At 47.0% G+C, this 14,966-nt stretch overlaps 1 protein-coding gene across 6 annotated transcripts in view; it reads left to right on the plus strand.

The window, feature by feature from the left end:
- Positions 1-14,966, plus strand: part of ARSG (arylsulfatase G) — a 169,059-nt gene that overhangs the window by 81,262 nt on the left and 72,831 nt on the right. For 5 of the 6 annotated variants that reach the window (XM_010353110.2, XM_030924208.1, XM_030924213.1 and 2 more), the window contains 3 exons: positions 2,610-2,657; positions 8,152-8,263; positions 13,459-13,596. In XM_010353110.2, the coding sequence (XP_010351412.1) occupies positions 2,610-2,657; positions 8,152-8,263; positions 13,459-13,596 (298 nt within the window). The remainder of the gene's footprint in view (positions 1-2,609; positions 2,658-8,151; positions 8,264-13,458; positions 13,597-14,966) is intronic. The other variant, XM_030924212.1, reaches the window with a different exon arrangement.

The raw sequence follows: 14,966 nt of genomic DNA on the forward strand, positions 1-14,966 counted from the left end.
GGCAAGAGAACTGAGTTTCAGACCGGTGAAGAGAAGTTGCCTAACCTGGAGGGGTGGAGGCCGGGTCTAGACAGGTATATCTGGTCCCAGCCTTGCCCTGAGGCTCTGCCTCACTGCCGTTCTCCCCTCCAAGAGCCAAGACAACCCAGTATTCCCAGAAGTATCCTCAGCTGCCTGCATTTGTTAGTCTAACTCTCAAAGAGCTGGACCCTTTGGGATCCCTGCCTTCTCCACCATACAGGAAATTGCAAGGGAGGGAGGGTGCAACCACAAGCGGGTGGCCCTGTGGGCATGCCTTGGGTGTCTGAACCATGTGAACCTGCGGGGGGTTGTTCTACCCAGACCCAGGGCTGCTGCCTCTGCTATTAGCCCTTTTGTCCCACTCTGGGTTAAGAGCCTGATATCCTTTTACGGAAGCTCAGCCTGGAGTGTGGCATTCTTTGTCCCAGAAGGGGCAAGTCCCAGGCTGTAGGAGAGACCAGTTAAGGTCCCACACTTCTCTTTTACCAATCCCTTTCTTCCCATACCCCAAGGAGTCATTATGTTAACAACATCAACACCAGGACACCATTTGTGAAACTGCCACTGTGGGCTGACTCTCCTTACTAGGCCAGTTACATGCGTCTGTGTAAACCTCACAGCTGGCTGAACAAAGTGGCTCACACCTGTAATCCCAGCACTCTGGAAGGCTGAGGTGGGAGGATCCCTGGAGCCCAGGAGTTCAAGACCAGCCTGGGCACCATAGTGAGACCCTGTATCTACAAATAAGTAAATAAATAATAAACCTCATAGCCAGTAAGGGTTTGGTCCCAGGGCTGTCCCAGACTCAGCCCCTATGCTGCAGTAGGGGGCTGGCTTCTTCTGGAGCTGTTTTGACCTCACTGGCCCCTCCCTTTTCATGCTTTTAAACTCCAAGTAAGTAACTGTTTGCAGCTTGACTGTTTAGCTGCCATTGCTCACCCCCTCACCACTCACGACACCTTTTGCACATCCTGGACGGGATATTCAAGCATATCCAGCTGTTGAAATTATGAACTAAAGTACACTTTTAGGAAAAATTAAAGACCCGCCAAAGGAATATCGATCCATTTACAACACTCATACTTTGCTTCTCATCTTGGTCCATGTGTCTCTGTGTTGCCTAGCTGTGCAAATACCACTGGGCTCCACTTTTTCCCCCTTCACATTATTCTAGGTTTCCATGTAATATAATTTTACATATTATAATTTTTATAATTAAACAATACTTTTCATAATTTTAATGTAAAGTCATGTTCCCATGTAATGTTTAATCCAAATATTTCACATAATGCTTAATCCATTTCTCTCAATTTTTTTATTTTTTTATTTTTTATTTTTATTTTTTTGTTTATTTTGTTATTTACTCTTTCACCCAGGCTGGAGTACAGTGGCTCAATCTCTGCTCACTGCAACCCCCACTTCCCAGGTTCAAGTGATTCTCCTGCCTCAGCCTCCTGAGTAGTTGGGATTACAGACATGCACCACCACGCCCAGCTAATTTTTGTATTTTTAGTAGAGATAGGGTTTTGCCACGTTGCCCAGGCTAGTCTCAAACTCCTGGCCTCATGTGATCCGCCTGCTTTGGCCTCCCAAAGTGTTGGGATTACAGGCGTGAGCCACTCAACTGAGAGAAATTAAGAGCCCATTTCTCTCAATTTTTTATTAATCTTTTTTTTCAATCCAATAGAGCAGTTTCAGGGAGGGAATAATGGACTCCCAGAGGCACTTCATCCAGTTCACCAATTCTTAATTTTTGCTACGTGCATTTGCCTTGAAAAAATAGTTTGATAGTATCTTATTGAGGCCACATCAAATAATGTACTTAGACATACTCCTGTGGTTGCCCGTTAATCTCTCTCGTTTGAGCAGTTTAATGCTGCCAGCGTCTTGATCTTTGTACCACATTCTTTTCTTTGCCCCCTCACCATGGGGGTGACGCCCCTGGGGTCTACTCCTCAGAGCGGAAGAGCAGATCAGAGAGTTCTGACACTGTCAGAGCTCCTGCCACACATTACCCAATTATTCTCCCAGATTGAACGCATTTGCAGACCGAGGAGCAGCGGGGCATCTGAGTTTCCTCATTTGCTGCCCCGTAGGTGTCTCAGTGCTTGAACTGCGGGCTGCTGACGTTGGCTAGAGAGGAAGATGATGAAACCAGGCAGGAAGCGGACATTTCTGAGATGACGTGGGGTGGTGCACCTGCACCCTGGGCCGCCTGGTGCCTTTGTAGGGCCCCAGCGCAGGAGGGCAAAGTGAAGGGGGTGATGGCCCATATGGGGTTGCTGTGTCTGCAGAGCCCTCTTTGAGGGGCAGAGGCTTAGGCTTCTCTGGGCTCCTGGTGATGGGCTGTCTTCCCCTTTCACTGTGGTTTCCTGTGTGAGTCTGGAGTCATCCTTTATGTGTCCCTGTGGACACCATCTCAGCCCCAGAGAGCAAAGCCTGGCTTGTATACCGCATTGCAGCCTCTCTTTGTTTGTCCACAGTGCAAGGCAAAGCCAATGGAGAGCTGAGTGTGTGATCAACTCCTCACGGGGCTGTGGTACCCCTACCGGGATTCCTCTGAAAATCTCTCTTTTGTTTTTCTACAGGCAAATGGCATCTTGGACACCACGGCTCGTATCACCCCAACTTCCGTGGTAAGAATTCTTTTGGGGATTTGTTACCTGGGAAACAGAAAATAAAGGTCTCTGTGTAAGACTCCATGAACAGTTAAGCCATCCTGTCTCTGGGGGCAAACCTAAGTTAGGACATCTTTGTTCACAAAGTCATTTGGGTGCATTTGGGGTGCCAGGGCTCTCCAGGACCTTACATCCCACTCACTGGCATCTTCCTTGTCTCCCCTTCCTTGGTGCCTGTCTGCCCTTCCAGTTGCCCCATCATAGGCCCAACAGCTTTTTTGCCATCTCTTGGTTCTTTGCACCTCAGGGAACATTCTGCCCCACGAGGTCCAGACATGGCTAATCTGGGAAAAAGTAACAATTGACTGATGGGTTCACCGAAGCAGGAAACCTGGCCATGGACCCAAACAGGAGATGCTGCCTCTTGGCCTCTTCCTGCAGCCTTTGCTTCCTCACCCTCTGGCCTTGGGGAAGTAGGCCAAGATCAAGCTACCAAAGCCGGTTCTCTGAAAATCACTTTGCTGAAGGGCGGATTCTCCAAAACGTCCAATTCACTGAATTATTGATGGGTTTTCAAAGTTGCCGTTCGTGCCACTGACCTTTTTCCATTTTCCATGGGAAGCCATGGACTTTCTCTTGAAAGCAGTTTGCCATGATACCAGCTTTTGTGGCTTCTCCTGTCCCTGGCCCCTTTCTCTTCTGCCATTTTATAAGCAAATGTGATTCTCTGACTATTTTGCAGACTTCTCCCCTCCCCCGCCCCAGTATCTATCCCTCTCTCTGTGAAAAATGGCTGAATTGTTCTGTCCTAGACCTGGCAGAAGGTTTTCATTGGAAGTTTTTTGCATTTGGAGAATGACTTTCAGAGGGTTGGCCTGGAGCCGGCCTTCAGCAGGGACCCACTGGTCAGTAACCCCATTGGCTGGCATCTTCTTCAACCTCCTCTTTGATGCTCATTGCTCTCCCTCTCCTCCCTTGAGCCCCTTTTCCCAGTTGGGCATTCATGGCATCGTACACATGTGCTTTAAAAAAAGTGGCAGGCCGGGCACAGTGGCTCAGGCCTGTAATCCCAGCACTTTGGGAGGCTGAGGCGGGCAGATCACAAGGGCAGTAGATCGAGACCATGCTGGCTAACATGGTGAAACCCCATCTCTACTAAAAATACAAAAAAACTAGCCTGACATGGTGGCAGGCGCCTGTAGTCCCAGCTACTCGGGAGGCTGAGACAGGAGAATTGTGTGAACCCGGGAGGCGGAGCTTGCAGTGAGCCGAGATTGCGCCACTGCACTCCAGCCTGGGTGACAGAGCAAGACACTGTCTCAAAAAAAAAAAAAAAAAAAAAAAAAGACAGATGGGGGAAGTGAAGACCTGGCTTTTGCACTCACTAAAAATTACTCCAGAACTTATTTCCTCCTTGGTCTTCAGTTTTCTCACTTGACAATTGAGGGGTTGGACCAGATCAGGTGTTGGCACCTTGAGGGCATATTCCTGTGGTGAGGGGATACTGAGACCAGCTCCTATGCAGCAGGAAGTGGTACCATGATGGATCTGGTGCCTGTTGCGGGTGTGGGAAGTAGGAAGAAAGAGTACCTCCTACCTATTTGCTGTCTTTGGACCAGACAATTCCAAAAAACCTTCTGGCATGGACACTGAGGTTTCTTCATGCTCGTATCCAAGTTCACTCCTCCTCTCTCCTGCCTCTTATGTCCTCTCTGTGGTGCACTGTCCTGGTTCCCCATCTCACTCTGTCTCCCAGGCTGGAGTGCAGTGGCATGATCTTGGCTCACTGCAACCTCTGCCTCCCAGGTTCAAGTGATTCTCGTGCCTCAGTCTCCCGAGTAGCTGGGACTACGGGTACCCGCCACCATACCCGGTTAAGCTTTTGATTAAAAGCTTGGGTTGGAGAAGAGATAGAATGAAGGAGGAATTCAGAAAAAAACTTCAAATGCCCTGGTTTATGCCAAGCACACTCACACATTCCTTCTAAGCACACATTCCTTCTAAGGCTCCTCTTGCTGCCCTGGGCTGTTCCTCAGGTCAGGGCTCCTGCAAACACAGCAAGGTCTTTCTAGCACTGGGGTATGAGGATGCCTGTGATCTAGATCAGTGGTTGGCATAGACCTGTGGTCCAAATCCAGTATGCTGCCTGTTTTTGTAAATACAATTTTATTAGAAAATAGTAAGGCCAAGCACAGTGGCTCATGCCTGTAATCCCAGCACTTTGGGAGGCCGAGGTAGGTGGATCACCTGAGGTCAGGAGTTCGAGATCAGCCTGGCCAACATGGTGAACCCCTGTCTCTACTGAAAAAATAAAAAATTAGCTCGGCATGGCAGCACATGCCTGTAATCCCAGCTACTTGGGAGGCTTAGGCAGGGGAACTGCTTGAACCCAGGAGGTGGAGGTTGCAGTTAAGTCGAGATTGCACCACTACTGCAGCCTGGGTGACAAAACTGAAACTTGGTCTCAAAAAAAAAAAAAAAAAAAAAGAAAGAAAACAGCCAATATTTACAGTCATTTGTGTATGTGTACATATTGTCTATGGGTAGGTTTGCGCTACAATGGCAGAGTTGAGTGACCTTACAGAGGTCATCTGACCCACAAAACCTAAGATGTTTACTGTTTGGCCCTTTCCAGCAGAAGTTTGCTGTCCCTGGTGGAGAGTCATCCTGACACCAAATGCAGTAACATTTCAGGGCTATGTTGTGTACCTAAGGGGTAGCCAAATCCATTTGTACAAACCAAATTAACAGGAAGGTATCATTTTTTTAAAAATACAGCAAACAGGGTGAGCATGGTGGCTCACACCTGTAATCCCAGCACTTTGGGAGGCCGAGACAGGCGAATCACTGGAGGTCAGGAGTTCGAGACCAGCCTGGCCAACATGCTAAAACACTGTCTCAAAACAAAACAAAACAAAACAAAACAAAAAAACAGCCAATATGTCAGTATGTACAATCATTTGTGTACGTATTGTCTATGGGTGGGTTTGCACTATGATGGCAGAGTTGAGTGGCCTTAACAGAGACCATCTGACCCACAAAACCTAAACTGGCTGGGCTCGGTGGCTCACACCTGTAATCCCAGTACTTTGGGAGGCCGGGGCGGGCAGATCATGAAGTCAGGAGATCGAGACCATCCTGGCTAACACGGTAAACCCTGTCTCTATTAAAGAAAAGAAAAAAAAAATTAGCTGGGCATGGTGGCGGGCACCTATAGTCCCAGCTACTTGGGAGGCTGAGGCAGGAGAATGATGCAAACCCAGGGGGCGGAGCTTGCAGTGAGCCGAGATAGTGCCATTGCACTCCAGCCTGGGTGACAGAGCAAGACTCCACCTAAAAAAAAAAAGAAAAAAACCTAAAATGTTTACTATTTGGCCCTTTCTAGCAAAAGTTTGCTGTCCTTGGTGGAACGTCATCCTGATACCGGATGCGGTGGCATTTCAGGGCTACGTTGCGTACCTAGGGGATAGCCGAATCCATTTGTACAAACCAAGTTAGCATGAAGGTTTCAATTTTTAAAAAATACAACAAACAGTCTGGGCACAGTGGCTCATGCCTGTAATGCCAGCACTTTGGGAGGCCAAGGCAGGTGGATTACTTGAGGTCAGCAGTTAGCGACCAGCCTGGCCAACATGCTGAAACCCCGTCTCTACAAAAATACAAAAATTAGCTGGGCGTGGTGGCGGGTGCCTGTAGTCCCAGCTACTCGGGAGGCTGAGGCACAAGACTCGCTTGAACCCAGGAGGTGGAGGTTGTAGTGAGCTGAGATCATGCCACTGCACTCCAGCCTGGGAGACAGAGTGAGACTCCATCTCAAAAAGAAAAAAAAAATACAACAAACATTTACTAGTTATTCTACATACACCACATATTGGGTTGGCAAAGATCTAGTATCTAACTCGAGAAGTGCATCACTAATGGGGAAGATGGTATTACCCAGATGATAAAAAGTCTGTAGGCTACGCTAGGAGAATGGGTTGAGTGCAGGGCTGTGGCAGGCAGGATTGAGTGCAGGGCTGTGGCAGGTGAGGAGCAGGGAAATTCTGTAGGAAACTTCATACTCAAACTGGGCTGGGAAGTGCTAATGCAGTTTCACCTGTGAGAGACACAGAGGAGATAATTCCAGGCAAAGCCACCAAGGCCCCAAGGCATGAGGCTCACAGGGAACTGAAGGGAACTTGCTTCTTTTAGGAAGTGTGCTTATAGAGAGGGCCAAAAAGCATTTGGAGGGGCAGGAGTTGAAGCTGAAAACACAACTCTCCCTGTTCCTGGGCCTAAAATTTGAGGCTAATGAGAAATAACAATTCTTTGTGAGATTTGAATTCTGTCTACCTCTAGAGAAATAAACAGCTGAAGCAGTTACCTGGGCAATTGGGGAAGGTTTCATTTTTCTGGAGAATTTATTCATTCTAGTTGCATATGCAGCTATAGCCTTTGACTAAAAGCTTCGGCTGGGCTGGGCGCAGTGGCTCACATCTGTAATCCCAGCACTTTGGGTGGCTGAGGTGGGTGGATCATGAGATCAGGAGATCAAGACCATCCTGGCTAACACGGTGAAAACCCATCTCTACTAAAAATACAAAAAATTAGCTGGGCGTGGTGGCACGTGCCTGTAGTCCCAGCTACTCGGGAGTCTGAGGCAGGAGAATGGTGTGAACCCGGGAGGCGGAGCTTGCAGTGAGCCGAGATTGCCCCACTGCACTCCAGCCTGGGTGACAGAGCGAGACTCCGTCTCAAAAATAAAATAAAATAAAATAAAAATAAAAAAAGCTTGGACTGGGTAAGAGATAGAATAAAGGAGGAACTCAGAAAAAAACTTCAACACAAAGGCTTTGGGTCTCAATGCTCACACCCTTCCATCCCTCACCTTCACTCCACCACTCCAAGCCCAAATTCTGCCAGCCTTTTGAGTCCCAGCTGAAACGCAGTATCTTTCAAGGAGCATTTTGAGATTTCTGCCCCATCCCCATCCCACCATCTCTATCGGGGGTAGCTTCCTCTGATCACTGTTGTTGGCTCTCCTATTCATCTCTTATTGCTTAATCTTTATATCTTATTTTCTCTTCACATGAAAAGTTGAAGGCAGAATTTATTCTTTCTGAAACTTTTTTTATTATTTTTTTCTCTGTGGGTGTGGCAGCTAAGAACAACTGATTTTCTTTTTTTTTTATCCCTTAAAGTGTCATGTGTTTAGTCGGTTTTCACCAAATACTGAGTATGTTCATAATTTCATTGAAGATGTTAGGCATTCAATAATTCTCTCCACTTCCTCCCAAACTGGGTTAATTCTAATCACAAGATGTTTTGCAAATCTAATCTAACAGCCAGAACCCAGCAAAGTGATTTTCTATGCATACTACAAAGGGATATTAATCAAATCCTCTTTTAATTACATACTCTATAGCACTGCAGTATTAAATCATAGGAAATTACATTTTTGTCGTGGGTGTACGAAGGCAAGCACATGGAGTCACAGCCACGTGGGGGTGCTAACCAGTTGCTTCTATTCCAGGTTTTGATTACTACTTTGGAATCCCGTATAGCCATGATATGGGCTGTACTGATACTCCAGGCTACAACCACCCTCCTTGTCCAGCATGTCCACAGGGTGATGGACCATCAAGGTAATGCTGTCTGACACATTTGCGATAGGCTCCAGGACAAGGCAAAGTTCCAAGACTGTGGTCCATCAGCAATAAATGAAAGATGCAGACAGGAAACAGTTAAGACGGCAAATAAGATACACGGTACATTCTGTGCAAATTTAAATGTTATTTGCAGGGAGTGCAAGAAACCTTTCAACAATGAGGTCCACAAAATTCTTCTATTGAAATTTTCCAGGTTCTTTGGACTAGTGAGCTCAACTGGGGACAGCCTTGGGCTGCCAGGGTCTCACACATATGGGGCCTCCCTCTTCCTCTGCCTGCTGGCTTTGCTTCTAGCCCAGACACTGGACATAAGGAGGGAGGGAGGAGGAGGGAGAGAGAGAGAAAGAGAGAGAGAGAGAGAGAGAGAGAGAGAGAGAGAGAGAGAGAGAGAGAGAGAAAGAAAGTACACAGGATGCCTTTTGAGCTTATCACCCCATGGACAACTAAGCCAGCATTCTGACGTTGGAATGCTAAACAGACACCAAACGGGATGTTTTGAAAAAACATTTAATGAAATGGGAAAATGCTTATGATATAATAGTAAGTGAAAAAAAAAAAAAAAAAAAGCAGGAAGCAAGTCATTAACAGTAAGATCTTAATGACCTCTGTAGCCCTATCTTTGCAGTCCTATTAACAGAGACTCAAAAGAGACATGCCAAAATGTTATCAAGGACTTTTTCTGGTTGTGGGACTCAGGGTTTTCATTTTCTCTTTTTTTTTTTTTGAGACGGAGTCTTGCTCTGTCACCCGGGCTAGAGTGCAGTGGCGCGATCTCAGCTCACTGCAACCTCTGTCTCCCTGGTTCAAGCGATTCTCCTGCCTCAGCCTCCTGAGTAGCTGGGATTACAGGCGCCCACTACCACACTAGGCTAATTTTTATATTTTTAGAAGAGACGGGGTTTCACCATGTTGGCCAGGCTGGTCTCGAACTCCTGACCTCAGGTGATCTGCCCACTTTGGCCTTCCAAAGTGCTGGGATTTCAGGCGTGACCCACCGCACCCAGCCAGGGTTTTTATTTTCCTCTTTCTCATTGTATTTCCTAAATATCCTGCGGTGCATTTATGATCACAAAAAAAGATGATAAGCCTTACTCAGGTAAGAATGCAGCACAAAACACGTGTTCCCTTGTTCAGACAGTACACTGTGGTTATTTCTAAGGCTACAGGTGTGTGAGCCACTTGGGAAAGGTGAGTCTCAGCTGGTCTATCTATAAAACAATAGTTAATATAATAATGGGTATTTGATGAGAAATTGTTACAGTCTAAGCACTGTCTATATTCATCTGTAATCCGCATGACCACTGTGTGAAGTAGGTATTTCTTAGGTTGGTGCAAAAGTAATTGCGGTTTTGGCCATTGAAAGTAATGGCCAAAACCGCAATTACTTTTGCACCAACCTGATACCTGATTTTACAGATGAGGAAGCTTATGTTACCCAGGTTACACTGGAGCTGGAAAGAGGTAGGAATGGAGATTCCAATCTGGGTCTCTCTTTGAGTCCAGAGCCCATATGCCCTTCCTATCTTTGCTACTCATAGCGTAGTCACTGAACTAGCCTAATGGATGTCACCTACATGCTTATTAGAGGTGCACAAATGCACACCGTACCCCCAGGTCTGCCTTTTAACAAGACTTATGCGTGCAGTGAGCTATGATTGTGCCACCGCACTTCACCCTGGGTGACAGAGTAAGATCCAGTCTCAAAAACAAAAACAAAAACAAAACAAAACAAACAAACAAAAACCCAGGGATTCTGCACATTATGGCATGAGAAACGAGGCTATAGAGCATCCTGCTGCCCTCCTCACCCACTGTGGCCTGCTGGGCACACCTGTAATCACACCTGGCCATATGAAGGTATGACATATGTCAGCCAGTCTCTTAAAAAATTTTAAATTTTTATTTTTTGGGGGGGTAGGGGGATGGAGTCTTGCTCTGTTGCCCAGGCTGCCGTGCAGTAGTACCATCTCTGCTCACTACAACTTCCGCCTCCCGGGTTCAAGTGATTTTCCTGCCTCAGTCACCTGAGTGGCTGGAATTACAGGCTTGTGTTACCGCGCCTGGCTAAGTTTTGTATTTTTAGTAGAGATGGGGTTTCACCATGTTGGCCAAACTGGTCTTGAACTCCTGACCTCAAGTGATCTGCCTACCTTGGCTTCCCAAAATGCTGGGATTACAGGCGTGCGCCACTGCGCCTGGCCTTTTTCCCCTCCTCCTCCTCCTCCTCCTCCTCCTCTTCTTCTTCTTCTTCTTCTTTTTCTTCTTCTGTTTCAATCCTGCTCCTGTTTTAGTTTTTAAAATTTTTTAAATCTATGTTAAAAATCTCTTTTTAATCTATGTTAAAAATCCAGTAGAAAGCCAGGTGCAGTGGGTCACTCCTGTAATCCCAGCACTTTGGGAGGCTGAGGTGGGTGGACCTTGTGAGCCCAGGAGTTTGAGATCAGCTTGGTCAACACAGCAAAACCCCATCTCTACATAAAATACAAAAATTAGCTGGGTGTGGTGGCCCATGCCTGTAGTCCCAGCTGCACATGAGGCTGAGGTGGGAGGATGGCTTGAGGAGGAGGTTGGAGTGAGCTGAGATCATGCCACTGTACTCCAGCCTGGGCAACAGAGCCAGATCCTGCCTAAAAAAAAAAAAAAAAAAAAAAAAATCAAACAAAAAAATGGTGGCTTAGGAGAGAGAGAGAGAAAAAAAAGGAAAGAATGTAAATGACTCATGGAGTTGCAATGATATAATAAAAAGCTGAAAAATTCAACATAAATATGCAATTAGTGTTATAATGCCCAGCATGGTGATAATTCTTTTTCTCTTTTAAAAAATTTGGGATGCCAGGCCGGGCGCGGTGGCTCAAGCCTGTAATCCCAGCACTTTGGGAGGCCGAGGCGGGCGGATCACGAGGTCAGGAGATCGAGACCATCCTGGCTAACACGGTGAAACCCTGTCTCTACTAAAAAATACAAAAAACTAGCCGGGCGAGGTGGCAGCGCCTGTAGTCCCAGCTACTTGGGAGGCTGAGGCAGGAGAATGGCATGAACCCAGGAGGCGGAGCTTGCAGTGAGCTGAGATCTGGCCACTGCATTCCAGCCTGGGTGACAGAGTGAGACTCCGTCTCAAAAAAAAAAAAAAAGAATTTGGGATGCCTATAATCCCAGTACTTTGGGAGGCTGAGGTGGGTGGATTGCTTGAGCTCAGGAGTTCGAGACCAGTCTGGGCAACGTGGCAAAACCCCGTCTCTACAAAAAATACAAAAATTAGCAGGGCGTGGCAGCACACACCTATAGTCCCAGCTACTCAGGAGGCCAAGATGGGAGTTTGAGGCTGTAGTGAGCTGAGATTGTGCCACTGCACTTCAGCCTGGGCGACAGAGTGAGACCCTGTGTCAAAAAAATAAAACAAACCAAAAATTGTGGTTTTTGACAATTATCTACCCGGTCTGACCATATCTCCTATAATTCTACAATGGGGTGTGTGTGCATGTAGGTGTGATAGGGAGTTTTGATTTCTTCACAAATCCTTCCCAGCACTATTAGGACAATGTATTTGCCTGAGAGGACTCCATTCATTACCACCTCTGTCTCCATTGCTCTCAGCTTCTCTCTTGGTTCTCTTTGGTGACCAGGACTGAGAGCTTGAGTTTTTTCAGAATTCCTAATACACTGAAGCTGTGTGCAATGCACTAACCATTTGTTATCTCCTTTAGACCACCAGCACCCCTATAAGGATGGCCCAGGCCATCCAGTGCTACAGATAAGGAGATAACTCTGGGAGCTTAAGTAACTTGCCAGAGATCATGACTGGACTCAGACCATGACTCAGCCACACTGATGGGCAGCCATGGGTCAGATTCATTTCCATCTGTAAGATCAAAGCTTGAGCTTGTGTTGTTTTGTTTGGAGACAGAGTTTCGCTCTTGATGCCCAGGCTGGAGTGGAATGGCGCAATCTCAGCTCACTGCAACTTCCGCCTCCTGGGTTCAAGCAATTCTTCTGCCTCAGCCTCCTGAGTAGCTGGGACTACAGGTGTGCATCACCAGGGCTAATTTTTGTATTTTTAGTAGAGATAGGGTTTCACCATGTTGGCCAGGCTGGTCTTGAACTCCCGACCTTAGGTGATCCACCTGCCTCAGCCTCCCAAAGTGCTGGGATTACAAGTGTGAGCCATTGTGCCCGGCCTGGTCCTGAACTTCTGACCTCAGGCAATTCACTCGCCTCAGCCTCCCAAAGTACTGGGATTACAGGCCTGAGCCACTGCGCCTGGCCATGAGCTTGTTTTTTTTTTCTTTTTCCAGGAGATGTTATTAGTTTAACTCTTATTTTTTTTTCCAACTGCTGAAGTTTCTCCAAATTCTGCAAATATGGCTTAAAATTCAAATTGTCCCAACCCATCTTATGTATTCCTTTTTTTTTTTTTTTGAGACCGAGTCTCACTCTGTCACCCAGGGTGGAGTACAGTGGGTTGATCTCAGTTCACTGCAACCTCCGCCTCCCGGGTTCAAATGATTCTCCTGCCTCAGCTTCCCAAGTATCTGGGATTACAGGTGCACACTGCCATGCCCAGCTACTTTTTGTATTTTTAGTAGAGACAGGATTTCAGCATGTTGGCCAGGCTGGTCTTGAACTCCTGACCTCAAGTGATCTGCTGGCCTCGGTCTCCCAAAGTGCTGGGATCACAGGCATGAGCCACTGCACCTGGCCCATCTTATATATTGACAGATCTGGTATTACCTGAAGTCCCGAGTGTTGACTTCAGAAAACGCCAAGTTACACGCCATACACAGAGGCTGGGATTGAAGTGAGACCGCAGAGAAAGCCAGCAATGGGGCTACTGACTGGCGGGGGGACTCTGCTTGACATCATTTAGCCTCTTTAGACCTCAGTTTCTCTCCCTGCAAAATGGAAGTAATAAAAAATAATGTCCCTAGCTCACCAGAGTCTTTGTAAGCTTTACAGAGTGGTCAGCTTGTCCGAGGAGCCTAAATATCTATTCAGAGGGAATGGAAGAAAGCATTATGCATAGACTTTTATACTTGCAGGAAATGGCCAACCGGAAAAATCATCTGGGGCCAGAGTTGTATTTATGTGCATATGCATTGTTGCATTAAAGCATTTAGTTCTGCTCCATGAGTACGTAGGAAATGAATACTCTACGGTCTGTGGTTTCCACACAGCAACCTTCAAAGAGACTGTTATACTGACGTGGCCCTCCCTCTCTATGAAAACCTCAACATTGTGGAGCAGCCGGTGAACCTGAGCAGCCTTGCCCAGAAGTATGCGGAGAAAGCAACCCAGTTCATCCAGCAGACAAGGTGAGGAGCCTTCCTCCCTCCCCAGGGCCTCCCCCTGCTTCCACCTACCCTTGCACACACACCATGTCCCTTGGCCTCGGCACGCTTGAGGCCATGACAGAGTTTTGCTGCTCAGTAGAGATGGATGCATACATGTCTCCTATAAATAAAGCTGGAAAACAGCGCCTTCTGGAAATCTGCAGTCCTGGATTGGAGATTCCTCAGGCATGTTCCTAGAGTCCCTAGGGCTTATCCCTCTGTTGCTTTGATCATGTTCCACTGCCATGATCATTTTGTCCTCTCCTTCTAGGTTATAAGCTCCTCAAGGGTAGGGCCTGCCCACTGCACTCTGTGCACTCAAGGCGTTTGTTGAGCTCACTAGCTGGCAGGATATATTACTTTTCTATTGCTGCTGTAACAACCAACCACTAATTTAGTGGCTAAGACGATAGTAACTTACCCTGCTACAGATCTGGAGGCGAGATGTCTGAAATGAGTCCTAGGGGGCTAAAATCAAGTCATCAGCAGGACTGTTTTCTTGGGGAGTCTCTAGGGGAGAATTCCTTCCTTGCCTTTTCCAGCTTCTGGCATTTCTAAGCTAGGGCCATATTGTTCTCAACTCTAATTCTGTTGTTCACTTGCCTCTTAGTCAAATCTCCCCTCTGGCTCCCACTTAGAATAACACCTGTGATGGCGTTTAGGGTCCAGCAGGAGAATGCAAGGTGATCCAAGACCCTTAACATAATTCCATCTGAAAAGTCTCTTTTGCCATACGTTCACAGATTCCAGGAATTAGACCCTGCTTATCTTTGGGAGCTATCCTTCATTCTACCAGACAGATGTTACAGATTCCCGCATCTAGAAGGCACAGATGGGTAACCTTAAAGAGGGAAGCAGGATAAATGTAAGGCATTAGGGAGTGGTGGGGTCTGCAGCGAACCCATAAGGACATGCCCCATCTGCAGGGGGCGGCTACTACCTAGCTCCAGCTGCTTGGTGCTTCTTTGTGAAAATGTGAACCTGAAATATCAGATCTTTTCATTTTACAAGAGACATAGGATACTTGGCTTTTATGTGAAATCTCCTGATCTTGAAATAGTAGAAAGTACTAATTAACAAAAGGCTGGGCGTGATAGCTCATGCCTATAATCCCAGCACTTTGGGAAGCTGAAGTGGGCAGATTGCTTGAGTCTAGGAGTTCAAGACCAGCCTGGGTAACATGATGATACCCTGTCGCTACAAGCAATACAAAAATTAGCCAGGCGTGGTGATGTGTACATGTTGTTCCAGCTACTCGGTAGGCTGAGGACGGAGGATCGCTTGAGCCTGGGAGGCATAGGCTGCAGTGAGCCAAGATTGTGTCACTGCATTCCAGCCTGGGTGACAGAGCA

The sequence above is a fragment of the Rhinopithecus roxellana genome, chromosome 19 (assembly GCF_007565055.1).
Source record: "Rhinopithecus roxellana isolate Shanxi Qingling chromosome 19, ASM756505v1, whole genome shotgun sequence".
NCBI classification, from domain to species: Eukaryota; Metazoa; Chordata; class Mammalia; order Primates; family Cercopithecidae; genus Rhinopithecus; species Rhinopithecus roxellana.